Source organism: Cajanus cajan, chromosome 1, assembly GCF_000230855.2.
Source record: "Cajanus cajan strain Asha chromosome 1, NIPB_CcT2T_4, whole genome shotgun sequence".
NCBI lineage: Eukaryota > Viridiplantae > Streptophyta > Magnoliopsida > Fabales > Fabaceae > Cajanus > Cajanus cajan.
In genome coordinates this window covers 34,776,879-34,803,612 of record NC_138517.1, presented here as the reverse complement: position 1 = coordinate 34,803,612, position 26,734 = coordinate 34,776,879, and the positions used below count along the sequence as shown (strand labels likewise).

Below are 26,734 nucleotides of genomic sequence, written 5' to 3'. Positions count from 1 at the left end.
GGATTGTATTATGGAAGAGTTGAGTTTTGGAATGTTTGAAGCATGTTGAAAATGATTTTGGATGATTCTACCAATTTGGTTGTTGCATGTTGCGAATTTGGTGTATAATGAGTTGTTAATGATGTATAAGTGTGACATATTGCATTGCATGCTTGGGATTTTCTGGATTTCAAGTGGTTTGAGCTAAATTCATGAGTCTACATGTGCAAAACTCATCATCACGCCAAGCGTGCCTTTATGGCTCCAAGCATGACTCAAATCAGGGACCTTTTATCATGCTTGCATCAAGCATAAGATTAATGGTGGTGTTGGACATGAGGGAAGAGAATTGCTTCTAACATGGTCACATCAATTGTTAAGTTGAATGACGTCAAGCATAAAGAGAAAGAATCGTCTCTATTTGAATCGACGTCAGGTGCCAACGGAGTGATGTTGGGCGTGAGTCAAGTAGAGATTTTCTACCAAAAATGGGACTGAGCGTGGATTTTGCCATGCCTGACATTAGAGTTTAGGAGTTCCATTTCATCTACGTCAAGCATAGGCTGAAAGGCATCGAGCGTTGGCAACAGAGAACTTGTTGTCTCAATGGCACCAGACCTAAGATGTGTGGCATCAGGTGTGGACTTCCTTGTGAACACATGTTGTACGATGATTAATTTGTGTTATATGTTTTATGTTGACATATGATGTTGAATCTTTATACAATGATTTATGATAATGTTTACAGATGATTTAATGGTTGAAACTTGAGTTCAGTTGTATGTTAAAATGTTGAGTAGCTATGTTGACAATGCTTAAAGCATGAAGTTGTATTGTGTTGATTGACCAAGGACTAGAGGAGAGGTTTTTTAAAGTTGCATATTCTAAAGATATTGTATATGGTACTCTGAGAGCCTAGTTTGTTGAAAACACTTCTTAGAAAGTTAATCCTTGAAGTGAATAGTTGAGTCTCCTTTAGGACCTTAGTTGATGTAGTATGTAGTCGAGGTATATTGACTTCAAGCAACCACTATTAATACATATGTGGGTAAGGTCGAGGCATACATACATAAAGTGACCAAAATTAGAGTACGGTACAAGGTCAAGAGCCAAAAATTTTAAGTACTGAAAAAAGTATAGTATTTGGAGGATAATATACGAGCTAATCCCATAGATGACTTAGTCATGTTAGTTAATGCCATGGTAGGTATCCTGACAGGAATACTAAACTTCCTAGTTTAAGTGGTGACATTTGAGAAACTATATTGTTAGGGATTGGTATCCCAATTGACCATTGATCTAGCTGGATTGAAAAGATTAGATTGTTCGTTTAGTAGGATAAAGCCATTTAGACTACTCACTTGTGTTATAAGAGATATCCTAATTAAAATGTGTGACGACACATGCAATAGATTTATTGTGCATATGTAGTTGAGTTAAATTGTGTGATGCATATGTTATGTCGTAGAATTCTTCAAGTTGAATAATCAATTATGTATATGATATGTTGGAGTTTATATGTTTACTTGCTATCTAAATGATGTTGAATACATTGTTGAGTTATTCTGAGTTGAGCACTATGTTATATTGTGTTAACAAGTTGTAGGTTAATATTTGTTAAGATGAAATAAGTTGTTTGTGTTAGTAGTGTAGTAGTTTTAAATTTTGTGTTGACTATGTTGATTCTTTTAAAACTCCAATTTACCCTTGAATGTTTACACGTAATTGGACTATAATGATCATATTTGGTATGAAAGCAACGCAAGGATAGGTTACTATTGGAATTCATTTTGAGGCCATGTAGGGTGATGGTGTTGTGAATCTTTTAAGCTACCTTGGTGTACTAGGATGGTAGTAATGTTGCTTGACCGACAACTAAGATTTTTTTTTTCGTACATGAGTACTGAATTATTATATATATATATATATATATATATATAATTATTATATGGTTTAGTAGTTGATATACTTTATTTGTATGTACATAACTTGTGACATGTATATTCATGTATTGTAAATATACAAATCTTTGGTATTTGTTTTATATTTTCATTGCTAGTAATTGGATTGTTAAGTATAGGAATCATGACGATTCATCACAATTTTTTATTTATAATTTTTTATTCCTTTAAATATTATTACTTAATATAATTGAATAAATAATATTATTTTAAATTTATTTAAGTTTTAATATATATGTATATATATACTATGAGGGAATTTTAAAATATTTTTAATATAATATCTATAATATCCTTATTTATATTATTAAATTTAAAATTATAATAATATAAAAATAAATTAATTTTTAAAATCTCTCTTTCTTTATGAATCAAAAATAAGAAAAGAACTATTTCCTTCTCTTCCTTTCCTTTCCTTTCATTAAGAATTTCTATCTTTAATATAAAATGTTCATTATATATTCTAACCGAATATATGTGAAAAATGATTTACCAATATCTCTTTTAAATTAAGTATTCTTACATTATAATTTATTGTTAGTAAGATTCTTCGCTTTTTTAAAATATTAATTGTATTTTTAATTACAAATTAAGGTATCATCCTTAATTTAAATATATAATTATGATTAGAAGTACCAATATTTATTTTAAAATATGCTGATTTAGTGAGAGAGTTACGTTTTTTTTATTATAACTAAAAGACTCAAAATAAAACGTGGTTACAAAAACACAAACATGCTTATCACTTAATTTATTTGTTAGTGCTTTCTCTTTTTTATAACAATATATTTAAAGAATATAATTTTAAAAAATCATTATCATAAATAAACATTTAATAATACAAGTAAAAATAGATCAAGATTCAAACTTTGTTTAGGTAATTTTTATTATGCAATGTGAATACTACATACAATGTTATGATAACAGACTTGAACAAAACTAATGTGACATTCAGTAGTCGTTTTCAAGATAAGCTTGCACAGCATGAATTAATTAATAAATTATTTAGTGGCATCCAATATAGACATCTTTTTTATCATTAGCAAAAGAAAAAGAAAAAGGGAAAAAGACACGTACGTCTAGATTATCGTCACTCATAACTTCAAAGAAAGCAAGCAAGTAAAAACAATAGTTTGATTTTCCAAGATGTTGCTTAATTAAAAATAAGAGATAATCATCTATATATATTACTAGTATAAAAAAAAATTATACAGATAATTAAACATATTTTTTAATAGTAACATGTGAGTTACTTATTTAATAAAATAATAATAAAATAAATAAAATATGATTAATTGTTAATATAAAAAATTTTACGAGATGATTAACTTTAAAAATAATACGTGAAGTTAATCCAAATTAAAAAAAAAAAGTAGAATAACGAAAAACTAAGGGTAAATTGGGTATTTAATCATGACAACACTCTGCCAAATATCACCTAATAAGAGAATTTGAAAGTGGGAGAGATAAGGACACAATAGACAAATAGTAGGACAAAGTACCTTATTTATTCACATGGAAACATGACTTATATATATATATATATTCTTTTTTCTTTCTATTTAATGAGTATTTATATATTTATACTTGAATACATTACACACATTTTAATTAAATAATATATTTTTATTTTGACTATATTATAAAAAATTAATAAAATAAAATGATTATTATATTCATGCTAAAATTAACTAAAAAAATTAATCAAATAGAGAAAATAAATAAATATACATATAGTTATTTTTAAATAAAAATATTTACAAATATTTTAAAGCTTAGCCACAAACATATTATATTTCTATTTCTCTCTTTTGTAGGGTAACTTTTTTAAAAGTTTCTTTTGGTCCTTCTTTGTTTCTTTCTGTAAGAATAATTCTAAATTATCTATTGTGTTGATTGCTTTTTTTTTTTTCTTAACAAAAATGAAAGACATAAATTAATAGGGTAAATTGTTGATGAATTTAATATTATTAATTAAATTTATTAATTCTTATGAAATGGTTAAAAATATTTTATATACTAATATTTGAGTTTGTTTATTTTATAGACTAAATTTTATAATAGATTATATATTTAAATATTTAAATTATATTTAAAATTTAAATAAATATTATGTTTTAAATATATAAATTATATTATGATTTATTGATAATTTATTTTTATAATATTAAATTTTAATTAATAAATAAATATGATAAATAAAAATTATAAAAAATTCTAAAAAAAATTTCATCAAAAAATAATTTCTAAAAATACTTTCATATAATATTTTTATTTTCTTTTTTAATATATTAGGATCAATTAAATTAAAGATAGTAACAAATAAGACTTAATTGGATGTAAAACAAAGAAATAATTAAAGTTAAATTATATTTTTGTCTCTTTATTTTTATCAATTTACAATTTCGATTCTCTTATTTAAAAATAGGGATATTCAACTCCCTATTTTTAAAAATATGAAACTTTAGTCCTATTTCTAATATGATTAATAACATGACGTGTAAGGATAAAAATTTTAAAAATATAATTTATAAAAAAATTTATCCGTATTTATTTTAGCGAGTGATTGATTTTATTAATAATTTTTTTTATTTTCAAATGCTATGTCACTAAATTTTACATCATTTAAGTTCAAGTAAAATGTTAAAATTTAACAATTAACAAATATTAATTTGAAAAGAGGGCTAAAATTCCATATTTTTTAAAAATTAAGGGAACTATGTCCCCATTTTAAAATATGGAGACCAAAATTATAAATAAATAAAAATAGAAGAACTAAAAGTACAAGTATCTCAATAATTAATTATAATACATTTTACTCATCTTTAATAATAAAAAAATAATTAATAAATTGACTCGTGCAATGTACGAATTATTAATTTTTTTAAAATTAATATATTAAAAATAATAAATAGCATGAAATAACTATATTTAAATTAACATAAAAGAGTCCCTTAAAAAAAAGAGAGCGGTAAGAGTTTGTTTGAATTTCTTTTTATTTTTGAGATTTCAACAATTTTTATATATATAAAAACTGCTTGCAATAAGTTGTTTTTTTCTTATAATAATTATAAATTATATTTAAAACTATAACTAAAATTGTAATTTTATAAATAAAAATATTTTTATATATTCCAAAATCTTAAACTTATAATAAATTTTTAAGAAAAATTTAATAAAACTAATTTCTTATGTAAGAAGTAAAATTAATTATTTTATTACATTCAAACAATATTAAATATCTTAAAATTAATATTTAAACAAAAACGGTTCTAATTATAATTAATGATAAATATATTAATTATTTAATTAACCATTCTAAAGATAAGTATATTATTATGGTGATTAATTTAGTATGTTTAGTAGTTGTTAGTTGTTAGTAATATGTAGTGTATGCAGGGACATGTTTGAAATTAAAATGATTGAGAAGGTGAATTAATTAAAGATGTCTTGTTTTCTGAAAAACTTGAGTTGCATGAAACACTGTAAGTAGAGCGTGCGGTGCCTTTTCCATCATCACATATTTTTCATTCCACGTTCTCTGCCACGCGTGTACTATGGCGCGTGAGAGAAGCCTCCACAGTCAAGGGCGGCTGCTAACTTACCCTCGTCCAATTTTAATTTTTCAAATTTTAATTTAATAATTTTATTTTTTAAATATTATAATTGTATAATATTGATTTGTGAGATTTAATCAAATAATTTTAATTTTTAAAGTATCATAATTAGATAATTTTAATTATTTAAATATTATATATATATATATATATATATTTATCTATTTAAGTTATATAACTTATTAATTTTAATAAAGATAAATGTTGTATCTAATATATGAATAAAAATTATAGTATATGTAATTTAAATTAATCAAAAATCATTTAATTGTGATACTTGATATAAAGTCATATAATTGTGATAATTAAAAAACTAAAATTACTTGAATAAAATTTAAAAAATTAAAATTATTATAATGTTGAGATATTAAAATTATTTAATTAAAATTTTAGGAGCTAAAATTGTATAATTGTAATATATAGGATAAAACACAATTAAATTTTATTTTAAAAATTATGAAAATAAAATAAAATAAAATAAAAGATTAAATATGTTTTTAGTTATTAAATTTTTATTAATTTTTATTTTTCATCGAACAGCTTTTTTTTATTATTAATTTTAATTTCTAAAATTTTATCAGTTTTCACTTTTAATTTTTGAACTTTTTCTCCCATAATCATTTTGGTCTCTAGAATTAAAAAATTTTGCTTATAGAATTTTTTATTTTAGGAATTTAAATCAAATATTCAAAGACTAAAATCATAAATTGACAAAAATTCAGGAACTAAAATGCATTTAATCTTGAAATAAATCTACTTAAAATTTCCATAAAAATGTTAGAATAATATATACATAATTAGTTTTGACATGTCACTGTAATTCTTATCGATAAAATAAAAATTATTTAAAATTTAAATTAAGAAAAAATATTACTGATTATTTTTTTTTCTAGTTGTTTTAGAAATTTTAAAACTAGAAATCAAATTAAAATAAAGTAATAATTTAATACTTAGTAATAAAAATAAAAAATAAACTTGATAGTGTGACATATATTAGTTAATAGATTAAATTACGAATATGACAAGAATAACTTGTTTAAATATTTTTCATAGTCTTATGATATAAAGTAGTTGTAGTTTCAGTTTGTCATCTAAAAAAAATTATGATTTTAGGTGAGTATTTAATTTTATAATAAATAAATAAAAAGTAATGTCAAGAATGATATATGATCAGTTGATGTAAGACTATTATTTTTATATTGTTGATGTTATGATGTATCAACATTAATTTTTTTAATAATTAATTAATAAAAAATGGATTATCATCAATATTTTTCTTGATATAATATTTCTTCTCTCTAATTGAAACCAAACATTTTTATAATGAAAAGTGAGGCCCAAGGCCCAAGGGTTGAGGAACTGTGTGCATGACCCAGTGAGAAAAGGACGTGAAATATGAGAATGAGAATAAAGACAAACGTAAGGAGAGAGAAAGTGAGGACATTGATGGTGGACCTAGTGTTGGTTCTTTCTGAGTCTAGTATTAATGAATGGGTTTGGTCGTGGTTGTGTTTGTTTTGTTTCACCAAAGCCAAAGAAGTGAAGAGAGAGAGAAAGAGAAGGATCATTCTAGATACATATTGAGACAGAGAGAAATCTTCAGTAGATATTAGTGGTGGGGGTGTGGGTTGGGGTTTCAAGAGAGGAGACATGCTTAACTTGAACCCAACACTTCAAGTACTTGCTTCTTCATACCTTACCAGATCCCAAAGGTACTTCTCTATAGTACCCTTTCTCTTTCTCTTTCTCTTACTGCCTTATCCTTTCTTTTTTACTTTCCTTCTTATCTTCCCCATTTTCTCCCCTTTGGGGGTGTCACTTTTCTTTTGCACTTTCTTTTGTCTATTTATCTTGTGTTTTGCTTTATGTTATTGTGTGTGGAATCCATGTGGTGAAGTTAGAATTTTGCTGTTTCTCATTTGCATGTGGAGTTTGAGGTCAGCTTGTGTTGTTGAGGTCACTACTGAGTTAGGATTTGGAAAAGCTGTTGCTGAGTCTTCTCTTGTGTTTTGCTCATTCTCAGTTTTTTAGTTATGGACATTGTGGGTGGGAAAATAAGGTTTGCATTTTTATTTTGCTTTTTAAAAATCAACTCTGGGTTGATCCAGTTCTTGGTTTTGCCACTTTGGCATGTAGATGTCTTGTTGTTATTAAAATAAGTTTTGTGACAAACATGGTAGTTGGGGGTTTTTATGCTGATCTCAATTCTCAAAGATTGTTGGGATGCGATGCTATATAATATAGAAGAAAAGCTTTTTTTTAATGAGAGACATTCGTGGGATTAATGATGTTTTTTACAGCTTATTGTTGAATTTCTTATTTATATCCTGTCGACAATGTTTGTGATTTATATTATTTCGATAAGATCAAAGATAAGTGAAAGGGAAATTTTAGATATCTATGTTTGAGGCTTGATGTGATCAACGAACTTATGTTCCTTCAATTCTTTTGTTCTTCATTTTCTCATGAGTGACAGAAAATGTTTGATCCAAGATCTGTAGGTTTTTGTGGTCATTTTGTGAATTAAAGCTACAATGCAAGATAAACACTATAAACAGCGAATAATAAAGTCATATTTCTTTATGCATTTTTCATTATATTTATATTTATATTTTTTATTTCAGGACAATGTTTTTGGCTGATGCCTCAAAATTATCGTTTTTTATACAGTGATATGTAGTGTACAATGTAAAATGCCTATTACCAATTTTGTCCTTGTGATTTTCCTTCCAAATTTCTCCTTCTAAAATGTGATCTGTCTCCTTAATATATATATATATATATATATATATATATATATATATATATATATTTTATTTTTTTTTATTTTTTTTTTTTCCATCCAACTCTGCCAGCCATGTAACAATATTATAGAGTAGACGCGTCAAAATTGAATAATTACTTTGGTAATAAATCACTATGAAATGATTTATCTAATTTGAGGGACTAAAACAAAAAAAGTGAAAGGATTCATATGAACATGGATGCATGCATGCATGGCTTATTTTCCTATTTCACAACTGAGAGAATGCTATAATCGATATTGGTGCATTCTTTGATGATTCTCTCTCTCTATCTCTCTATTTTTCATTATGTCGTAGATTCATAGTAGTATGCAGTACTTTAAGATTAAGGCTAGGATATAGTACTCTGAAGAGGAAGGAGAGGAAGAAAACATCTATTTTATTCTCTTACTTAAATTTCTTCAAGATAACATGTTGTGTTGGAGGTGGCTAGAAGCAGCTTAGTAATTTTTTGGTTGTGCAAAATATGGTATGTACTTTCATTTGATTTTAAGAAATTGAATATAAAATTGGAATCTAGAGTTTCAGGGATTACCTTAATCAGTATTCTAGGACTGACCTTTTTCAAATCTGTTTTTTTCTACACTGAGTGTCATTAATTATGCATGGGTGTGGCTTTCATGGCTTGAGTTTTCTAGAAACTTATTGGTGAAAAAATTAGAATTATCATCTTTAATTTGAAAGCAGCTAAGCGCTAATTGTTATCTTATATCTGTTTTATAACTCTTATTGTTTCGTTTCTGGTTGGATTTTACATTGAACTTGTTGCTTTGTTACCCGGACATAGCTACTTTTCATTTGAGTACTTGTAAATTCAAGTGGTTATTTCCCTTTGGCATATTTAGTTGGAGGAGGATGCTCTGCTTTTTTTAGGAGGGGGTGTTTTTATGCTGTTCATTTCCTCCTTAGCAATCACAAGGGATTGGAAAACTTCATTTTATTATTAAGTCTTTTTTCCTTACTAATAAAGTTTATATTTAGATACAATATTACAACACCGTAGGTACTATCGATGTTGTTTTTCAATTAGAACTGAAGTTTTACTTTAGTAATATATGTTGACATTTAATGCAACCCTTTATTATACATATAACAAGGTGAAACTTCAATTCTAATTGGAGAACAATATCTATGATACTGCATGTAAGTTTTTTCCTTACTTTAATCCCTCTTATAAAAGTATTAAAAAAAATGAGTTTATACATTTTTTATGAGCTAATTGGTCTATGTATTGAGAGGGATGAAATCTTTGAGTGAGTTCATTTTTATTCCTTGGCATTAGTAAACAAGGAAAATTTGTGAAGGATAGCTCCACTATTATGTCTCTACCTCCTTTGGTGACTTGCTGAGTTGAGTATTATTATGTTCTTAATTTATGACTGTATTTTATCTGTTTAGTATCCTATTCCATGAACATATATTTTGTGGAGAATTACCTCTATTTTTTTCATCCTTTAGGAATTTCTGCTGTGTTGCAGTTTCTGTATGTGTAAATATTTACCTGTCCTTTCATGTTGTTCCCCTTATATTTATATGTACATGTGTGTTAAAAAGACTATATTGCTAGCATTTTTCTATATGTAATGTACTTCTTTACATAACTTACTTTTTCATGTATGTGAGATATTCCAAGCCTCGCTTCACCTTTGGGTATGTCTAATATGCAACTTTTTTTCAGGTCATGATCTAAATTTTATGTAATGACTATATTGAAGGTTACATGAAGCCATTTCTCTGTTTGAATCTTTCTGATACCGAGTTCAATTGTTCACAAGTTGATTGTAATCACTCAATGGTAAGAGAAACAGCTGTTTTTGGATTTCTTGCTTGCACTTTTAGTGGCTAACTAGTTGTCCTCCAATTACAGGCTCATGCTTCTTATCCTTATGGAGATCCATTTTTCAGTTATGGACCACAGTTTACTGTAAGTATTGTGTCTTGTAACATCTTTTTTATGGATGCTCTTAATATTAAGCTGCACTTTATGATACCTGATTTTGGTGATATGAAATTTTTGTATAATGTTTTAATTTGATGTTACTGTATTTTTGAATGTTTTTAGAGTCAACCCCAAATTTTACCCCAGATGCTTGGACTTTCATCGGCCAGAGTAGCATTACCACTTGATCTTACAGAAGATGGACCAATTTACGTGAATGCGAAACAATACCATGGTATACTGAGAAGGAGACAGTCACGAGCAAAGCTTGAGGCTCAGAACAAACTTATCAAAAGTCGTAAGGTATGCTTCATAAGATGGTGATGCTTTTTTAAACACTTCTGTCATTTCTGGTAGCATATGTAACTGCTGCAATATTTCTTCCATGCTTGGAGCCTTGGACCGAAAAATATTCCTATATTATTTACCTTTCCCCAAGTGTAATAACTTTTTCTTTGGGTCGGAGGATACAAAACTTAAAGTGTTAGAATTATATTTTACAAAGTTACAAGTTACAACTATAACTTAAGGGTAAGTTTTGCATTTTGTATAAACCCTTTAAGGGGTTAACACGATTCCACCCCTGGCAAAAATAGAGTATATAAGTGAATGACAACTTTTATTTTCCCAGTTGATTTTGTAGGGTATAATTAGGCTCAAACATATATTCTTAATATGATATCATAGCTTATCCTAGTGATTATTGTTGGGTCTATGAGTTTGAGCCATTGTTGGACTTGGGCCTCTTGCTGTCTCGCACATGTTTCACGTTCAAGATGTTCAGTTCTTAGTATGAGAGATGTAGTGAGGGGCAGCCCTATCCTTAATAAAAATTAAACTGTTAATTACATTTTGCATTATTTTATCAGCAATTTATTATTTCATCATGTTGAATCATATAGCATATGAAATGGTGCTACTTAGCTTAATTTCCAACTCCTCTAATTGAATGCAGCCATATCTTCATGAGTCTCGGCACCGCCATGCTTTGAATAGGGTCAGGGGATCCGGTGGCCGATTTCTCAGCACCAAACAGCTTCCACAGTCCAATGCAGAATATGTCACTGGTGCACATTCTGGTTCTGACCCCACAAACAATCCATCAGAGGGGGAAAGCCATTCCTCAAAAGCAGGAGATAATGCATCTTCCATCACAAGCTGCTCTGACCGGCCATGTCTATCCGGCAACAGTGTCAATTTTCGGCAACCGGAGTGCATTTTTCTGGGGAATTCTGCAAACATGGGTGGAGCACCACCGTGCAGTGGGGGACTCACCTTCGGCGGAACAAAGCAACGTGCTTCAGTTGTCCGGTGAGCGACAGAAGCGGCCAAAACCGACTTCAACGGTCAGGCAAATCATCCTTGGCTTAGTCACTTGTTTGTGTCTTCATGTGTTCTTACAAAATGGCCATTTGAGGGGCTTTTCAATCTGCGTTAGCACTATGAGACATTTCCTATTGCTTTGCCATGTATTTTAAAGTTGCTATTGCGTACACTGGATTGGAACAGTCTTTGCATGAAACTTGTATGTTTGTGTGGTCCATATTTAATTACTATGGAATGTCCTTGCTTTAAAATATGTGATTTCCAGTAGTGGATTATGCTTGTAGTGTAGTAGAAGGGTGGATTATTCTATAGTTGTAGACGCTTGACGTATTAGCTTTATGAAAATGCTAACCTATGAACACTATCTTAACACTCATTTTTGTGCCATTAGATAAAATTTATTAGAAGTCACAAATTTTTGTAGGTTTCATCACTAATGCTTAACGGTTTGTTTGCTTCATAGAACGGTTTGTTTGGTTCAAAAGAGAGGGAAAAAAATTATAAATTTTGTTTGGTTGAGAGGAAGAGAAAAACTCTTTTCTTATTTGTTTCCAAAGGTGAGGAGAGATTTTAATGGAGGATCAGAACAATTTTTTTTTATTTATTTGGTTCTTAAGAGGAGAGATTTTAAAAACTATTTTATACTTATACTTTTATAATTTTAAATTCAAAAGCATAAAGAAAGATATTTTAGACATTACTTCTAAAATGTTTTAAATCTCCTATTTTCTCCTTTAAATCTCTTCAATACAATACTGGACCAGCTGAACTTAAATGAGAAATGAGGAGTTTTCTTTCGTTTTCTTCTCTCATAAAAGTTGAACTAAATAATAAAGGATTACGAAAATTGATCACCTCCCATGAGAAAATTATCAAAATTAATTCATCACCTCCCCTTAGAGAATCATCAAAATTAGGGATTTTCAATAAACTTTGATCATTAGTATAGAAAGTGTAAAAAAAAGGGAGATTTGCAAGCATTCTTCTGTTTATTTCACGATTGGGAAATTTTGACATGCCTAAAGTTGTAAGGTGCATTGTTGTTTAACTTGTCTCTAGTTCTTTGTAGAAGTGTCATTTGTCTCTGTTTGGTAGGGTTCATTTAATAAGGAGATGTATTAGAGTGATTTTAAAAAAAAATATACTTGTATAAGATAGAGGGTATCTTCAGAGAATTGTGAGGAATTAAAAGCGAGTAACAATATTTTTTATACACTTTCAATTGAGAGGATACTAATGAAATTTGGGAGATGGATGTAAAATTTTTAAGTTAACCTCATGGTTAGTATTATATATTGTGTTTACATTTAACTATGTCCCAATGGTTATGAATTATGCAATTGACCATTATTGGACACTCATCATATTCAATTATGTTTTGATGGACATAGATTATGCAATTAACCATATTTGACTATGAATATTAATATATTATTAAGTCATCATATTCGATTATATTTAAATGTTAATTCATTACACGAAATTATATGACTAATATAAGATAGCTTAATTGGATATGTTAACTAGTATAATTGGTTTTGTTACTAAATTATATATATAAAAAATTGTAATTCAAATTATACATGTAATCATAAAGAGAGGAATAAAATAATAATTTTTTATATTATTTATTTTTATATAAAAATCTAACTATTTAAAATACAATCATAAAATACTAATTTCTTTTTTTTTTGTCTAATTTTATTACACCAAACAACTACAAATTTTACTATTTTTTATTAAATTAATTTTTACCCACTCATTCATATTTCCCTCGATTCCTTCGCTTCCTTAAGCAAATCATGTAAAGTAGACAAATAAAAGGAATTCTGCCTTATGTTTATTGAATGAAAATATCATAAATATATACAAGAGAGGGTATCAATAATTATGTTATCTTATCCCTATAATTATGCTATTCTGTTTCTATAATGATGCAAAGCTATCCCTATAAATCAGCTATTCTAATATGGATAATTTTAGTAATATTTTCTCTCAATAATCTCGGGATATGATTTATTTTCTAACACTCCCCCTCAAGTTGGAGAGTGAATATCAAGAACTCCCAACTTGCGCTTCATGATAGAGAAAGCTTCTTTTCCCAGTGGTTTGGTGAACACATCCGCAAGTTGTTCAGCTGAAGGTACATATTTAGTTGTGACTGAACCATCTTGAATCTTATCACGAATAAAGTGGCAATCCATCTCTATGTGTCTAGTTTTTTCATGAAATACCGGGTTGGCTGCAATGTGTAAGGCTGCTTTATTGTCACAATACAGCAATGCCGGTTTAGGATGCAATATCCGTAAATCCTTCAACAGTGATCGTAACCAAGTCAACTCACAACAAGTACCAGCTAATGCTCTATATTCAGCTTCTGCTGAGGATAGAGAAACCGTCTTCTGCCTCTTTGTTCGCCAAGAGATGAGAGAAGATCCCAAAAAAACACAATAACCCGTAGTTGATTTTCGGGATACTGGGCAACCTCCCTAATCTGAATCACAAAAAGCACGCAAAGACAAATCATTTTGTGAAGGGAAAAATAGACCTTGACCTGGGTTATTCTTTAAGTATCGTAGCACATGCATTGCAGCTTTCAAATGAGACTTACATGGAGCGTGCATGAATCTGCTTAGTACGTGTACTGCATAGGTAATATCTGGACGGGTAATTGTCAAATTAATTAAGCGACCAACAAATCGTCTATATATTGACGGGTCCTTTAATAATTCCCCTTCATCAGAAAGCTTTATATTTTGTTCCATGGGAAAATCCACGGGCTTAGCTCCAAGATACCCACCATCTTTGACAATTTCCAAAGTGTATTTCCTTTGTGATATGAAAATACCTTTCTTAGAACGAGAGACCTCAATACCCAGAAAAAATTTAAGATCACCCAAATCTTTTATTCGAAAACGATTGTGCAGGAATTGTTTAAGACTGGATATTGCAATAGGGTCATTACCAGTTATGAGAATATCATCGACATAGATCAACAAAGCTGTAAATGACTTGCCTTTCATACATGTAAACAGTGAGTAATCAGCCTTTGATTGAATAAAGCCAGCAGCATGAATAGCTGCAGAGAATTTGGCAAACCATTGACGAGAGGCTTGTTTTAATCCATATAAGGACTTGTTGAGGCGACACACAAGATTCTCCCCCTGTCGCTGAAGACCAGGAGGAAGGGACATATAGATTTCTTCGGAAAGATCACCATGAAGAAAAGCATTATGGACATCAAGCTGATGAAGAGACCAATGTTGAGCAGCAGCCAAAGTTAATAAACAGCGTACTGTAACCATTTTAGCAGTAGGTGAAAAAGTGTCATGATAATCAATACCTTCCAGTTGTGTATATCCCTTAGCAACGAGACGCGCCTTATATCGTTCAAGGGAACCATCAGATTTGCGCTTGATTTTATATACCCAACGACAACCAATAGCCTGCTTACCAGGAGGAAGAGTTGTGATAGACCAAGTATTATTGGCCTCCAAGGCAGCCAACTCGGATTTCATTGCCTCTTGCCAATGAGTGTGAGAAACAGCTTGATCATAACATGTAGGTTCAATATCATTAGTAATAGTGGCAATAAAAGAACGATGTTGAGGTGTGTAACGATCATAAGAGATAAAATTGGAGAGAGGATATCGTGTACCTTTATTTGGAAAAGATGATGAGGATGACAATGGGTCGGGAGACACTACCTGATTGCAAATATAATCTCGCAAAGCTACAGGAGGAGCATGAGATCGTTGAGAACGACGTAAGAGAACCATGGGTGGGGAAGTAATGGGAGGCACAAATATGTTTTCTGTAGGTGCTGGTTGAGTGGATGAAGGAGTCTCAGAAGGAGGATTATCTTGGACAGCATTAGGTATGACAGGGTGTATGGTGGTTGGGAAAGTGTCAATGGATTCATACGGAAAAATATCCTCATGGAAGACAACATCACGACTAGTGAAGACTTGGTGAGTGTCAAGATCATATAACTTGAAAGCTTTTTGACCAAGAGGATAACCAAGAAAAACACATCTTTGGGCACGGGGAGCAAACTTATGAGAAACATGAACATTTGTAGCATAAGCAAGACATCCAAAAACTCTAATGTGTGAATAAGAAGGAATTTTACTATATAGGCGCTCAAAAGGTGTCTGGCGTGAAAGAAGAGGTGTGGGCAACCTGTTAATTATATGGACAGTAGTGGAGACACATTTTGCCCAAAACTGTAAGGGAAGATGAGCTTGAAAACGAAGAGCTCGTGCTGACGCAAGAATATGTCTATGTTTGCGTTCGACAACCCCGTTTTGTTGTGGTGTGTAAGTGCAGGAATGTTGATAAGTGGTACCTTGTGTAAAAAAATCTCGCATAGAAAAAAATTCCCTTCCATTGTCAACCCGAATATTGGCTATATTGGTATTAAATTGGGTTTTGACGAAAGAGAAAAAATTGGTAAGAAGGTGTTGGGTTTCACTTTTATGATGCATGAAAAAAATCCAAGTAAAGCGAGAAAAGTCATCCACAACAGTCAAAAAATACCTAGCACCAGAAAGAGAAGGAATTTTATATGGTCCCCAAATATCACAATGAAGTAATTCAAAGGGCTTAATTGAAGAAATTGAACTAGATGGAAAAGGAAGTCGTGTTTGTTTTGCAAGAGCACAAACATCACAAGTTTTATTTGACTCTAAAGAGAAATTTAACAAAGTTTTAGCCATGAAATCTAATCTAGATGGAGATAGATGTCCTAGTCGTCGATGCCACAAGGTAGTAAAGTTGTTGGAAGAAGGAGATGACTTGGTGACATGGGCTGCTATTGATTGAATAGGAGTTTGTGACTTATTTGATGTCATTGCAACCAAGTAATAGAGTCCACCTCGTTGTTTACCCAAACCAATTGTCATCCTCGTCATCAAATCCTGCAAAATACACCCAGAAGGAAAGAAAGTTACTGAACAGTTTAAATCTCTTGTGACTCGACTTACTGACATCAAATCTACTTTGCAAGATGGCACTCCAAGTACGTTTTTTAAATAAACAATTGGACTTAAAGGTAAAGTCCCAGTAGAGATAATTGGGGCCTGGTCGCCATTCGGCATAATAACTGGTGGTAAAGAAGTGTTTTCTTTACTGTTGACAAGCAAGGTTGGTGAAGAAATAATGTGATCGGTGGCCCCACTATCAATTATAAGTTTGGGTGGTGACAAACCTGAAGAAACATTGGCGGTGTTGGCCTTAGAATTAGCTGACTGAGATGATTCATTACCCTGTATAATAGACAGCATTTGTTGAAGTTGTAATTCAGCTAATCCAGTCATTGCAGACTGCAGCTGTTGCATCATTGGAGTCGCTATGACATTATTAGCTGAAGGTTGACTACTCCCATTGTGATTAGAATAAGTATTCTTGGTTGCTCCATGCTTTGGGTGTTCAGGAGGATAAACATGTAACTTCCAGCATGTTTCTTTTGTATGATGATCTCTGTCACAATGAGAACAATGCAACGGCTTCCGATTAGATGGACGAGAAAAAGGGCCTTGTTTGCGTCGAACAGCAAGGGCTGTTGATTCATTTTTTTGAACAACCATGGCTGAAGCTTCTATTGTGTCACGTGTGGTGCCCAAATGTCGTTGTTTTTCTTCTTGAATGATGGAAGAATAAGCTTGTGTAACATCAGGCAATGGATTCATTAAAAGGAGTTGGCCACAAATAGCACTATAAGAGTCGTTCAACCCCATAAGAAACTGCATCAATTTGCGCCTTTTATTATCTGCTCCACAAGTGCAGATTGCATTACTATAGGAGCCTAACTCATCCCATAATTTTTTTAACTTCGTGTAATAGGTTGCGACTGTCATTTGATCTTGAGCCAAGCAAGCAATGTCTCTCTCAATCTGAAAAATTCGTGGTGCATGACTTTGAGAGAAACGATTTTGAAGATCTTCCCAAACTTCATGAGCAGTGTCATAGAAAATAACACTGTCTACAATATCGGGTGTTAAAGAATTGAAGATCCAAGATAACACCATGTCGTTGCATTTTTTCCATGCAGTATATTCTTCTAGTTTGGCCCCGGCAGAAGGTGCCTTGAGAGTTCCATCAACAAAACCCAATTTGGATTTTGCATTCAAAGAGATGACCATGGCTCTACGCCAAGTCGAATAGTTGTCTCCATCTAGAGATTTGGAAACAAGGACCATTCCAGGATGGTCAGAATGATGAAGAGAATAAAAACTATTGGAATTTGGTTTATTTCCATTGTCAGCCATGGAAACAAGGAAAGGAAAAAAATGATTTAGCAGAGGATCGTCCCTGCTCTGATACCATGTAAAGTAGACAAATAAAAGGAATTCTGCCTTATGTTTATTGAATGAAAATATCATAAATATATACAAGAGAGGGTATCCATAATTATGTTATCTTATCCCTATAATTATGCTATTCTGTTTCTATAATGATGCAAAGCTATCCCTATAAATCAGCTATTCTAATATGGATAATTCTAGTAATATTTTCTCTCAATAATCTCGGGATATGACTTATTTTCTAACAAATCATCAATGAAAGTTTTTGGCGACCTTATGCTAAATCCAAGGATGGATGTCATGAAGAATGGATGGCAAACTTGAAACATTTCAAAGGGTATTACTTTTTCATTTGGTAAATTAATTATTGAGAAGTTCACTAGATTTCATTATTGTAAATTAGAATTGAATTTTGGAAAATAGCTTTCTTTTTTGTTTTTCTATTTTTTTGTGTAAATGTTAAATAACTTCTATACTTTTTATATAAATATTAGAAAACAAGAAACTTATGCTAAAATTTATTTTCAAATAATAATTATTTAATTCAAATAGTACTAGACTTAATCACTTTAAGTAAAATCTTAAGTTTGAATCTTGTATATTGAAAAAATATTGTTGAGAAGGGACTTAAATAAAAAAATTCCAGTCATATTCTCCGACAAAAATTAATTATTTACAAATGTAGTAATTCATACTAATAATATAACTAAAAAAAATAAAAATACTTTGATTAATATTTAAATAAATAAACATGTGCTAAGATTTATTAGTGTGTTTGGAAACATATTCGGCATTAGTGGATATGGATTTGCAACGCAACTAATAGTTGCTTTTATGTTGAATTTGACGTGATATTGTACTTAAATATAGGTCTCATTCTCATATGAGAAGTTAAACACAAACTTAGTGCGTGTTTGCTTCGGCTTTTGGACGTGAAAATTCACGTTCATGAGAAGCAAAAAATTGTAGTTTTCACGTAAATTTGTTTCAAAACGTGGAGAGAGAGTAAAAAATTACGTTTATAAATTCAAACCAAACACACACTAATAGTTAAAAACAAATCGCTTCAAATAAATAAACTATGTGCATGGACGACAGAACAAATCACAGCATACAAGCAATCCAAAGTCGTATGTTGAAACCATGGCAATTCATGTCAAAATTTCAAACCATAGGCCAAAAGGAAAGACAACAACACAAAAAATGAATGTGACAAATCATACAACAAACTTAAAATATGATAAAAATTATTGTAATATTTTTTTATGGTATGTTTAGATAAACAGTTTACTTAAATACTTATTTGTAAGAGAACATATATAATTAAATTAATTTGACCTTGTTATAATCCAAACATGTAATAAAAAAAACATTTTGAAAATGTGAGAAGTATAATTCCGGACCATACAATAGTATGATTAAGTCGGTTAATATTCATATGAGCACTTAAAAATGTCATATGCATCTGTCTTTCAATTTTAATCATTCCGAAAATCTATATTTATTATAAACGGTCAAACTTTTCCCCATGTATTTAATGCAATTTTCAGAATATACACCTAACATTATTGATTAGGCCAAAATAATCCAGCATCAATTGATACCTTTGGTGGTCTATTTTCATTCTATGATTAGACTTTGGACGTGACTAAATTAAGTTCATATAAATTTAACTATTTCCATACACGCAATATTTATGCAGCTCGTTTTTATTTTTAATATAAATTATATGTTGAAATAGAGATGTTTAAAATTTCAATCTACTTTTAAAATACAAAAACTAATTGTCGATCACACTAAACATTATAGAATCAAGGTTAAGAAGTTCATTTATACTAAAATAGATTAAAATACAACACATCCCCTAAAATAAAAGACAAACGAAGTTTAACATTTGAGATTTGGCTTTCAAAACCAACCAAAACATGCATAATGGTTTTCCAAAATCATAGACAAAACAACAAAACATTTTTATCATATGGTCGAGACCATAAATGTGCAGCTTAAATTTGCACTTGCAATATAAATATATAACATTTTCTGCAAGAATACTCGATCTATTTGTGGACTGCAATATAATGTATCCCATGTAACATACAAACAGAGCTTCAAGAGGACATAAATACAAATGATGCATGCAAAAGTTACAAACAACTTTACAAAAGAAAAATGTGCCTACAGAAAAATACATCATGAATGCTCTGTATCTAGTACTTTGCAATAATTATCAAAAGATGAGTCCAATTTGATGGATGCTATAATAACAAAACCAAACAATTTCCTAGCACAGGTTCCTGAGTGACAAGGAGTTCAGAATCAGGTGGCTTGATAAAATTAACAACTCCAAGAGAAAACAAGAATCTAAGTTGTGAACTTCAGCTAAGTCTTATAGTGTCATTTGGTATAATGACATTGGGGTTTCTTATATGTGGATTTAGTGCTGCTAACTCCTTCCATTTTCCTCTAGTGCCATAAATTCGAGATGATATGCTCCACAAGGTGTCACCAGGTTGCACCTTAGTGGTAACCGGAGCATTAGATTTTGATACAGCCTTTGATTTCATTAGTGAAAGCTTATTATTGCTCTTCCCCATTCCATTAGCAAGCAACCAGCGAGAACCAGACTGTTGCTGGCTTGAGGTGCCCCAAAGCTTCTTTTTCTGAGGCTCAGGCTTCATGCCTGCCACGTGGACTTCGGTAATTCTGAACTGGGGAATGCCCTCTTCCTCTTTCTCTTCAGAACCTTTCTCCTCTTTCTTGGTGTCCTTTGTCTCCACCTTCGCTACTATCTCATTCTCATCATCGTCATCGTTGTTTTTCCTTATCTCAGACACGCTGTTGAAAATTTTCTGCTTAGGGAGCATGAACTCTCTCTCAACTTGTATGAGAGCAAGCATTGGCGTTCCAACCGGCTCATAATTTCTCAGAGGATCGCGCAGTTGCACCATTAATGCTACTGTGAAATTGTTTCCTAGCAAACCACATTTTCTGCCTCTGCCTCGTCGCTTCTCTCCCTTCGAACTCCCACGAATGAAGTCAAAAGAGTTTGCGTGATGGGCTGCAAGAACTTTGGAAGTATGCTCACTGATGTTATCCATATCATCAATCTCACCTGAATCCAGCCTCATCCATTCATCAAGGGTTAATGATAGGCTCATTATCCCATCAACACTGTCAACGCTATCACTGCCGTCTTTTACATCCATCAACTGCAAACCAGCAGCTCCATCCAGGCCAAGGGAACCACTAACATCAACCCCCTTGCCCTGAAGAGCTGAAATATTCCCAATGGACTGAGCAACGATGTTTGACGGTGCTTCCTCTTCTGACATCCCAGATTGTATTCTCAAACCCTCCATTGAAAGTGCTTCAATTTTATCCATAGCCAATGGAGCAAGGTCTTCTAATGAAACAAATTCTGAGCCTGTTTGGTTGGCCACTGACTTTGAACTTAACTTACCAGACTTTAATCCAGATGGCATTCCTTTCAAGTCCCTTTGCACACATGCACTGCCTTGGCCTGTTATTGGATGATGCTGCGAATGGCATTGCCTACATAAAGCACAAAATTCAATAAGTAAAATATTTAGGAATGGCTACTAAAAGATCATACCAAGGCCAAGGATACAAACAAGATAGACTAACCTCTCTGCTCCTTCTATGGCAGGCATAGCTTCCCATGCTACTTGTTGCATTGTCTTCCCTGTGATATCTTCCAGCGGCATTAACTCTTTTGCCTGCATTGAGAGCTTTTCAATTCCCACTGAAGCCAAACACTGCAAAACCTCCATTATCCCAGAACCCATTTCTGCAGGTACCACAACAGGGTTGGATACCTGCATGATTAAGCTTCCACCACTTTTAGAATTCTTGAAGAGCGATGGATTCATAGACCGTACAAACCCCCCGTCTTTTGTCTGAAGAAAAGGGCCCAACCCCTCATCAAGAGGAGGCAATATGGGAGGCTCTTCAGGCGGTAAATGAATTGGACTTCCAAAACCAGCACAATCTTTTGGTGGAGAATGATGAAAAGCCCGCTCATTAAAACCCCATTCCCGCATCAAGGCTTCTGTTTCCAAGTCTTCTAGCATCTGAGCCCTGTGTTTGCTCCCCACATCCGGAGGCTCAACTCGATGCTCCTCCTGCAGATCTTGCAAGAAGGATGATGACTTAACCCCCTCAGAAAAGTTCTGCTGCTCAGATGCAGCAGAAGCATCATACTCACCATCTGCTTCATTATCATAATTCATGTCAAAATCAAACAAAGAAGAGAAGCCCCCATCCAGAGCCTCCTTCTCAAATTGTCTCAAAAGTAGCTCTCTTGGTGACTCAGGCTCGCTTTCAGAACTCAAGCCCATCGGACTACGGTCTAAGTCTAACATGCTTAAAAATTCACTGGCAACTGATTCTGTAACATCATCCAAGCTATGTGACCTCGTCATCTTATGTTCAGATTTCGCTTCTGTAGGTTTAGGAGAATCTAGTGCTACTCTCTCCAAATTCGAAACACAATTTAAAGCAGATTCTAGCTCTTGCAGGAGCAGCAGCTCATTAGTGTCTAAACCATTCTCTTTGCTAGCAAATTCCTCTACCGCTGCCTGATCCTTAGAACTATCATTTGCCTCATCCAGAAAATCATGTTGAATACTATCCTCAGAACCCAATATACCACCGGTACAGGAAGTATCAGCAGTAGAAGCATCCTCAGGAGCCTTTATGACAGATTCCTCTACTTTAACAGGTTCATTTGATGACAGTTCTATGCCCTTATCGACAACAAAAAATTCGTTACCTTGACACTGTTCATAGTTTTCATTTCCAGAATCCAGTAAAGGATTGTCATCTGATTTAACCGTCTCCAGCTTTTCTTGAAATACAGAGTGTTCAGGTTCGACATGCACTGGACATGTATTTTCATCCTTATCCGTATGCTCTTTAGGCTTTTCTTTTCGAAGGTCAGAAGCAAAGCCATCTGGTTTGATGGGCCCAAGATTTTCCTCCTTATTCACATGCTCTTCAGGCTTTTCTTTTCCAAGATCAGAAGCAAAGGCATCTGGTTTGATGGGCCCAAGATTTTCTGTGAAGGAATCAAGTTCTGCTTCCTCATGCAGAGGATCACTCGTCTTTTCTTCATCAAATTTCTTATATAAGATGTCTATTGAACTGGCTAGTGCCGTCTTAGATAATGGCAATACCTCATGAAGATCCTTTACCTCATCTGCTGCTTGAGGTGAGAACTGCAAACTTGCGGCACGTCTCACCCTGCTGCTTCCATCATACTGTCTTGGTTTAACATCTGGCTTCGCCACAGAAAAACTGTTCTGCCTGGAGGCCATTGCTTTAGGAGAACTATAGCTATCTCTGGTAGCACTAGCATTATCTCCAACCACCACATACCCAAAACTGACATTCATCACAGCACCCTTAGCCGCCCCCGTTAATCGAAAACTAGTGGTCCACTTCCCCGAGCTCTTCTCCTCCTCAAGCTCCTCCAGAGTGAGAGGAAGCAGCCTCGTGAGATCCACCCTGTGCTTCCCCAAATCAAGCTCCGGCACACCGAGATGAGAAGCATAGAGCAAAAAATGCTTTGCTTCATACTTGGCAGAATGGTGAGGTCCACTCCTACTGCCATACACCGAGCAAGTGTAGGTCAACTTCTCCTCAAATTCAGCCACAGATTGAATCACCTTGGCCGGACCAGTCACAAGAACACCATCACGCCTCTTCCAGTACACAGCAAGGCTAGCATCATCAAAAGTGGAAGGCAACCCTTCAATCAAATGAACTTGAAGATAAAAACTACAATTGAACCTCTTATTTCGGATGTGAGAAAGGGCCCTTAGTGGCCTCCAATTCCATATGGATTTCTTATCCTTGAGAACACCCTCATCATTATTATCACCAATGGCTTTAGACTTTGATTTGGGATCAGGTAACTGGGGTTTCCCTGTGAATTTAGATCTAGAATTTGCACTAGATAGTGAACTCTTTGAAGAGCTTCTATCCAAGTACAAAGCTTTATTTATGGTTTCAACATCCTTCAACAACTTCTTCGGGTTACCAGAACCCCCACCACTCTTCTTCCCAGCCTCCATTCTCGACAACATCATCTTTCACCCAAAAAATAAATAAAGTAAACTCAAATGAAACAGAACCCGACCCAGATTTTCTTTCTCTGAGAAACTAAATCAAATACAGGAAATTAATAATTAAAAAAGAAAAGGGTCATAGATTGAATACCGGGTAGTGCTGGAAATGAACCAGAGCAAGAGAATACGGTGAAACGAAATAATTTTAGGTCAACAAATCCAATCCATGGACACCCTCATCCTCAAATTCAAAACTGAAACTCTGTAACACAAAAAGAACCCATTTTTCAGTCACAAGTCAAAGTGAGAGAAACTAAGAGAGAGAAAAAGAAGGAGGCGAAAACGAAAACTTACAAAAAAAAAAATCGAATTTTACGAGCAGAGCTTGTTATCTTCTTCTTCACCAATCTCTCTTCCTTGTCTCTTTCTCTCTCTAGGAATTGCCGCTACCTCTTTCAAAACAAAAGAATTCAACAAATAAAAATAATTTTAATACATGTGTACGCAATAACAATACACATATATAGTAGTCCAATTTATTTCATGCGCGTATCTACCCCCAATTATTATTTTTCTTATTTTCTTAGTTGTAATTCTGCACCTCACACACACCGATTCGGTTCCCACATGCTTTTAATCGCGCCCTTTCCTAATTCTAATCTTAATTGCATAATTGTTGAGATTTCTTCTTCGTATGGTTATTTCCTTTTTCTTTTTTTTTTTTCATTCACATTTGCGGTCGGTAGGATTTGATATGATTTTTTACTTTTACAAAATTGAATTTGTTTTTACTTTTAAAATTTTGAAATTGTAAGAATTTGATAATGTAAAAGGAAAAACACTTTAATGCTTTGTTAGATGATAGGGGAAAGGAAAGAAATGGAATGAGAGATAATAAATAATAATTGATTTAATAATAAATAAATAAATAAAATATAATAAAATTTGAAGTTTTTTAATAATAAAATTAAGTGAAAATATAAGTAAATATTATATAATTAAATTTTTATGTAAAAATAAATAATATATATAATTATCATTTTATTCCTCTTTTTATATTTACAAATAGAAGTGAGATTATATTTTTATATATATAATATAATAATATAATTGGTTATATTAGTTGACATAATTTAGAAAAAGAATAAAGTATTATTTTGTTAATGTATTTGAATATGGAACTCCATAATGCGTTATCTGTTGATATATTTAATAATTCGATAAGTTTTTTGTTCACCAAATTTAGTAGCTTGTCACATGAGTGTATCGATATAACAAAAAATATGATTTTATTTTTAATTGTAGGTGACACGTTTATAAGGTGTATTTGGAAATAAGTTGAATTCAACTTAATTGAGATTGAAAAAAATATATTCATAAATTTTTTACTTTTTTATATTAAAATATATATATTTTCATTAAACGTAGTGATAATGTTTTTATATGAAAAAATATTACTATAATTATTATAATATCATTCGTATATTTCTCATAATTTACTTATTTTTTTTTGTTTCTGGAATATTCATTATCGCTGATAGCAGTGGCTAATCTCATCGCTATATTAGAGGCACTTTAAAGAATGAGATAGTTGGCCCCAAACTTTAACGCGGCTGCATATACAAGAGAGAATCCGAACTCCTAACCTTACTTTTCTCACAATTCACTTTAAATCACTTCCACCAAATTCAACTGATTTTTTTTTTTTAATTCTGCTCTAATTCATCTTCTTTTCTCAAATCGCTCTTGAATCACTTCTTTCCAATAAAGTGTAAGAATTATAAAGAATTCTTACCTAATTGTAAAATTGGTCAAGATGAGTTTCTTCACACGACAAATCAAAAGAATGAACCTTTTGGTCAAGATGGAATTCCAACTTAGAATAGTTTTAATCTTCATGAACTTTGTGCGAACTATTTTCATGCTAATAGTATGGTCGGTATCAAATGCTATTAAAATAACTTATTCTTTTAAAAGAAACAATCTTAGATGCTATTGACATTAAACATGAGTATATTTCTACCAAAATTTATACCGTAATTTACTCCTTTGATGAGAGTAATTCTTTCTGATAGATTAAACTTTTACTTGCAACAAAATAAAATACCATGTAGTACAAATTTAGTCTTGAATTAACTAATCTCTACCAGTAAAATATAAACTATTTAAACAAATAATGTGAGTCTAACTAATAATATAATATATCATATTAATAAATAATTGTGATATATGTATATATATTTTATACATAAAAAATTAGTATTATTTATTATATTATTAGTGTAAATAAGAATGCTTATATTAAGACTGTAAAAAATTATATTAATAATTTAATTTTCATTAAATTAATATTATAACAACAAGCCACAATTTAAACTATTGAGCGTAGAGATATACTGACATAAGATTATTCTATATTACTAAGTGACCATGAATTTAAAATTTTAGGTATATAACTTTATTAAATATTTGAAAGAAACTTTTTGTCATACATTAAACATAATTGTCTTTAATGAAATATACTTAAAAACAATATGATAATATATTTTTTCATCAATAAATAGTAGTTTTTACGGTGTCACATGGTGTAACACCCAAATTTTTATTATTATTTTAATGGCATTTTCGTAATTTTAATAAAGTTATAGGGGTATTTTGGGTTCTGGAACGGGCCGTTCCAAAAGTGGAACGGGCCGTTCCAAATGTTGAAAATG

General features: G+C 31.5%; 2 protein-coding genes across 3 annotated transcripts; one reads left to right on the top strand and one right to left on the bottom strand.

Annotated features, from left to right (window-relative positions):
* The first annotated feature begins 7,056 nt into the window (after positions 1 to 7,056).
* On the top strand, positions 7,057 to 11,843 carry LOC109804574 (nuclear transcription factor Y subunit A-7). The gene is made up of 5 exons (XM_020366428.3): positions 7,057 to 7,269; positions 10,040 to 10,156; positions 10,229 to 10,285; positions 10,424 to 10,603; positions 11,256 to 11,843. The coding sequence occupies exons 2-5, from the start codon at positions 10,082 to 10,084 to the stop codon at positions 11,613 to 11,615; spliced, it is 672 nt and encodes a 223-aa protein (XP_020222017.1). The 5' UTR covers positions 7,057 to 7,269; positions 10,040 to 10,081; the 3' UTR covers positions 11,616 to 11,843.
* Positions 11,844 to 19,939: 8,096 nt separating this feature from the next.
* Positions 19,940 to 24,621, bottom strand: LOC109803420 (protein PLASTID MOVEMENT IMPAIRED 1-RELATED 1). Of its 2 annotated transcripts, none has more exons than XM_083059681.1 (4): positions 24,371 to 24,621; positions 24,172 to 24,280; positions 21,577 to 24,041; positions 19,940 to 21,483 (listed from the first exon to the last, which is right to left on the bottom strand). In XM_083059681.1, the coding sequence occupies exons 3-4, from the start codon at positions 24,039 to 24,041 to the stop codon at positions 20,307 to 20,309; spliced, it is 3,642 nt and encodes a 1,213-aa protein (XP_082915807.1). In that variant the 5' UTR covers positions 24,172 to 24,280; positions 24,371 to 24,621; the 3' UTR covers positions 19,940 to 20,306. The 2 variants fall into 2 exon arrangements, with proteins under 2 accessions (XP_082915807.1, XP_082915804.1); XM_083059678.1 differs by having other exon boundaries at positions 24,375 to 24,621.
* Between the last annotated feature and the right edge of the window lie 2,113 nt (positions 24,622 to 26,734).

Coding starts and splice junctions, on each gene's coding strand:
- LOC109804574 (XM_020366428.3), top strand. CDS start 10,082: ATGAAGCCATTTCTCTGTTTGAATCTTTCTGATACCGAGTTCAATTGT. Junction 10,157..10,228: donor TTGATTGTAATCACTCAATG/GTAAGAGAAACA, acceptor CTCCAATTACAG/GCTCATGCTTCTTATCCTTA. Junction 10,286..10,423: donor GTTATGGACCACAGTTTACT/GTAAGTATTGTG, acceptor GAATGTTTTTAG/AGTCAACCCCAAATTTTACC.
- LOC109803420 (XM_083059681.1), bottom strand. CDS start 24,041: ATGATGTTGTCGAGAATGGAGGCTGGGAAGAAGAGTGGTGGGGGTTCT. Junction 21,484..21,576: donor GCCATAGAAGGAGCAGAGAG/GTTAGTCTATCT, acceptor TGCTTTATGTAG/GCAATGCCATTCGCAGCATC.